Source organism: Cupressus sempervirens, chromosome 5 (assembly GCF_028749045.1).
Source record: "Cupressus sempervirens isolate cs-2001-9-10 chromosome 5, ASM2874904v1, whole genome shotgun sequence".
NCBI lineage: Eukaryota > Viridiplantae > Streptophyta > Pinopsida > Cupressales > Cupressaceae > Cupressus > Cupressus sempervirens.
This window is the reverse complement of record NC_143122.1, coordinates 918,699,307-918,703,660: the sequence shown is the minus strand read 5'-3', so window position 1 is coordinate 918,703,660 and position 4,354 is coordinate 918,699,307. Positions and strand designations below refer to the sequence as shown.

The following is a 4,354-nucleotide window of genomic DNA, read 5'->3' as shown; positions in this document are numbered from 1 at the left end:
GAATTACTCGTCAACGAACATCCGATGAAGTATCTCATTTTGAAACACAAGGGAGACATGAAGTTGATTTTGAATCAAGTGAGAGGTACAATCAAGCATTACCTATATTTATAGAAATGAGTCACCAGAATGAAAATTCAAGAACAATAGAGCGTGTTCCTGAAACACCTCATCCTACAAGCCAAAATAGGATAAATTTAGGTGGATAAGGCAACAGAGAAAATATACAAAACCCACCTGTATTTCTGAAGGATAATTTCTATAGATCTCAAATGTAGTTTCGACAACAACTGGACAGCTTGAAAATGCCACAGATGTGTTATATTTGTCAGGAATGCTATCTGCGAATGAAAGTGGTCCGTACATCAGAAGGTCTAGTATGCAATAGATGTTGACAAGAAAAGGGAAACAATTGTGTTCTTCAAGGCTGTGATCAATCGGCCGCCTTCCGCAGGGAATTTCTAGTGTAACCGCCCAAAAGCTGTACACGTCAGCTTCTGGACTGGTTTTCCCTTTTATGTAGCACTCTAGAGCAACATACCCCCGCGTGCCCGCCACCATGGTCGAATGGGAATCCTCCTAGTCACGTTCCATCAGTCTCGCCAAACCAAAATTACCCAACTTGGCATTGAAATCAGAATCCAACATTACGTTGCTTGCCTTCACGTCTCGATGAACGACACGCTGGTCCCACTCTTCGTGGAGATAAATAAGAGTAGAGGCAATGTCATAGGCGATACTATATCTTCGGCTCTAATAAAGCGTATCCTCCTGTTCCCCAAAAATGTGTTTATCCTAATTCCCATTTGGAGAGTACTCGTAGACCAGAAGTAACTCTCCCTTTTCGTGGCACCATCCTAAAAGCCGCACAAGATTATGGTGTCTCAACCTGCTGATTGTTTGAACTTCGAAGACATACTCCTTTCTTCCTTGTCTCGATCCTTGAGCTATTCTTTTCACAGCCAGTGCGTCCCCTGTGCCGGGCAGGATTCCTTTGTAAACGCTGCCGAAGCCGCCTTGTCCAAGCTTTTCTTTCTCGCAGAAATTTCTTGTCGCGGCACTGAGCTCGGCGTAGGAAAAGCTTCGGGGGCCATGAGAACAGCATTCGTCTAGCTCTGGATCGCTCTCTTCCCTAGCCTTACCTTCTCTTCCCCTTTTTCTGAAATACTGCCACCAGCGAACAACTATGAAGCCACATAGGAACACAACAACGAAGAACACGCATATTAAATAAACTTTCACAGAAAATCTGTTTGCATTGCCATTTCTAAGTAATTCACCAGGAGGTCCGACTTCCCACGAATATTTAGAAGTAAAATTCCAAACTTTTACGGTGTGCGTCTCTGTGTACTCTCCAATGGCAGCCGAGAAGCCAATCTTGATGTACTCTGGTAGACAGTTGCTCTGGTCTATTGTGTGGTTAAATAGAGGGATTTTGGGTTTATAATAATTATACCAGAGAAAGAAGTGCAGAACCTTTTCTACACCGTCATAATCCACCCAGGCATCCCATGTCACGTTTGTGAGATTTTGGTCTGTAGAGCGATTGAATAGACTAGATGTATTGAGCAGAAAAATCAACTTCAAAAAAATGCTATTGACGTTGATCCCGACATGATTGTCATCAAGATCCCAATCGTTGTTGTATGTATCAAACTCCACAGCAACCATCTGATAAGATGATTGTTTAAAGCTTTCCTCATTAAACAAGCCAAGAAATCCACCATAAGCGTCTTCTGGTGGTTCCAGTTCGAATGGTGCCATGAAGAGCGCAAGTCCATCTCCATGATTATTGTATATTTCATTGTTCAGATCAATATTGAATTGAAAGTAAGTTGAAAAATTGGCCAGAGCCCCAGTAGACCTATTCCATAGCGGAATACGGTCAGTATAATATGCCCAGTTGGAACTGTTCTTAAGGTTCCCTGATGCTTCATTTCATGTAAGCTGCAGGGCTCCTTGATTACTCTCTTGATATGTGGCATCATTTTTCCTTTCTATACCTGTTAGAGGAGGGAAGCTAAAAGTAACGTTTCCTGCATGCGATGATAATAGGAAAAGAGCAACACAGGTTAAGAAAAGGAAGGCCCGTGTAGGGTGAGTGAATTTAGCCATCCTAATATGTGATTTAGAGGGTCTCTGAGGGTAGTTTGTTAGCAATTATATTTTGTAGTGCCTTTCATAGGAAGAAGGCTATTGCAATTGTTCAGCCGATTCCATTTCGAGATAGGAACGAACACATAGGCCTCTGTCTTCATTATTATCTTATAGGATTACCTGTCGATTGGTTAGTTGGGATGGACCTTTGATGGCCCGCAGATTTCATCGAGCTCTTCGTGGACGTAGGGATCAGAGCCCAAGAAAACTCTTTTTGATATCAAGCAACGTATAATTCTTGGTGGAAATCCTTGTGGATATTCTAACGAAGTACAAACTAATTGTAAAATACATGGGCTTCTCGTTTGATATTCCATTTCAGTCTTTATGAAGGCAGGCGGGCATGGTGCACAAGACGGTGGATAGCATATAAGTTGAGTTGTTTCTACAAAATGTTAAATGCCTCGTTAGTTTGTTCTCTCTTTAAAAGCTTTTGTTGATCTTGATGGAGCCTACTTTTTTACAAAAGTAGAGCTCCCATCTTAGCACAATGATTCAAATTATAACAAAAATTGGACATTAAACATGGAAAAAACATCAAATGTAGAAATGATTCATGAAGTTCATGATGCAGGTGCATCATAGGGACATCTTAAGAAGTCTAGGAATGGAATTGAAGATAATGCATACAGCATTGAACTTTAAATTGGATGAAATTTCACTTGTAGGTACTTGTGATAACATGTAAAATGAGGGAAGACTTGACAACAATCATGGCTATAGTGCTGTTCAAGATCGCATGGTTCTTGCAAATGTTAATGGAAGCTTAGGGGCATACCACTTTAGTTGTATTAATGAGGAAGGACAAATGGAATCAGTAGGACCTCTGATGGAAATTGTAATATCATAGAAACTAGAATTATACATATTGTAAATAAATATTATTTTCTATGTGTTAAGCTTTACAGTCCCAGACAATAGGAGTATTTAACATGCTTGACTTGTAAGTATATGTGCACTCTTGTGAAGAGAAACAAGCTTGTATATGACATGTGGAGTTGAGAGGGCATGAAGAGGAAATCAAGAATAGTAGCAAAAACATATTCATAGGCTAGCAACAGTATAATAGTTCCATTTGATATTATATTTTAGTCTTTATGAAGGATGGCAGACATGGTGCACAAGACGGTGGATAGCATATAAGTGGAGTTGTTTCTACAAAACATTAAATGCCTCGTTAATTTGTTCTCTCTAGATAACTAACTGATTTTATGATTCGACATTTCCTAGAAAACACATAGAAGTTAAGAATTTCTTGCAGTTGGTCGGATGATTCCATTTTGGCCTACCAACAAGCAGATAGGCCTCTCCGTGTTGCGTTAAATTTTATTATTGTTTTGTGACGGATAAGCCCTGGGAAATTGCTAGTCACGATGAAACTTTGACGAAACGCAACGAGGTCTTCGTTGACATTGACATATCATGAAGAGCGTGCAAGAGAAATATTTTTGATGTCATCCGCTACGGAATTTTTTGTGGAATGCCTTTGGGCATTACTAAAGAAACACATTGAATACGTTGAAATTCTCGACGGTTCTTGTTGCAATGTTCAGCAAGTTTAGTCTTTTCAAGGCGAATAGGCATGGCCCACAAAATGCTGGATATCATAAACGTCCAATTTTTTGTATAACATCATGAGTTTTTTTTCTCTAATATTATGATCCGAAATTTCATAGAAAACAAGAGCACTTAAAGGAGCCGAGGTCCCTCTCTTTTGATCAAAATAGAAGATGAATCTTTTTTTTAAAGATTAGGATATTGGGTGATCACTACAACATGAAGGGGGGTTTTAAGATAATATTGGAGATAATTTTTGAGTAAATTGTTCTAAATGGAGACAAAAAAAAAATTTGTGTATTGTCTTAAGTATTGTCTTTAAGTGAGTGTCTTAGACTATTGTCTTAGAAAGACAATAAGGAACAACACTATTATTGTGTCTTAGAGATGATTTTAGTATTTTCTTTATAGAAACGTCTTTAATCTCGCTTATTTTCTTCTTGAAAATAGTTAGCGAAAAGATGGTATCAAAATAATAAGTTCTATATATATATATATATATTGCAGTGTAATTAATTAATTCATGTTAAGGCATGATGGATTTGAACCACCATCCCTTGCTTGTAATGCAGGGGCTCATCCATTGAGCTAGCACCTTTTAAAATAAGGAAAAATAATAGTCTAAGGTTTTACAAATAAG

The 4,354-nt window shown here is 38.6% G+C and overlaps 1 protein-coding gene across 1 annotated transcript; it reads right to left on the bottom strand.

Annotated features, from left to right (window-relative positions):
* Window positions 1-579: 579 nt before the first annotated feature.
* On the bottom strand, window positions 580-3,765 carry LOC149558929 (L-type lectin-domain containing receptor kinase IX.1-like). The gene is made up of 4 exons (XM_089831129.1): window positions 3,675-3,765; window positions 3,447-3,558; window positions 826-1,864; window positions 580-753 (listed from the first exon to the last, which is right to left on the bottom strand). Exons 1-4 carry the CDS (start codon window positions 3,763-3,765, stop codon window positions 580-582), a joined length of 1,416 nt encoding a protein of 471 aa, XP_089687255.1.
* Window positions 3,766-4,354: the final 589 nt, after the last annotated feature.

What these genes read in the sequence shown, in the direction of transcription:
- LOC149558929 (XM_089831129.1), bottom strand. Translation starts at nt 3,765, where the DNA reads ATGATATCCAGCATTTTGTGGGCCATGCCTATTCGCCTTGAAAAGACT. An exon ending in AGAGGCCTATCTGCTTGTTG is followed by an intron (nt 1,865 to 3,446) that starts GTAGGCCAAAAT and finishes GCTATGGAATAG; the next exon opens with GTCTACTGGGGCTCTGGCCA. An exon ending in AAAAGGGAGAGTTACTTCTG is followed by an intron (nt 754 to 825) that starts GTCTACGAGTAC and finishes ACGCTTTATTAG; the next exon opens with AGCCGAAGATATAGTATCGC.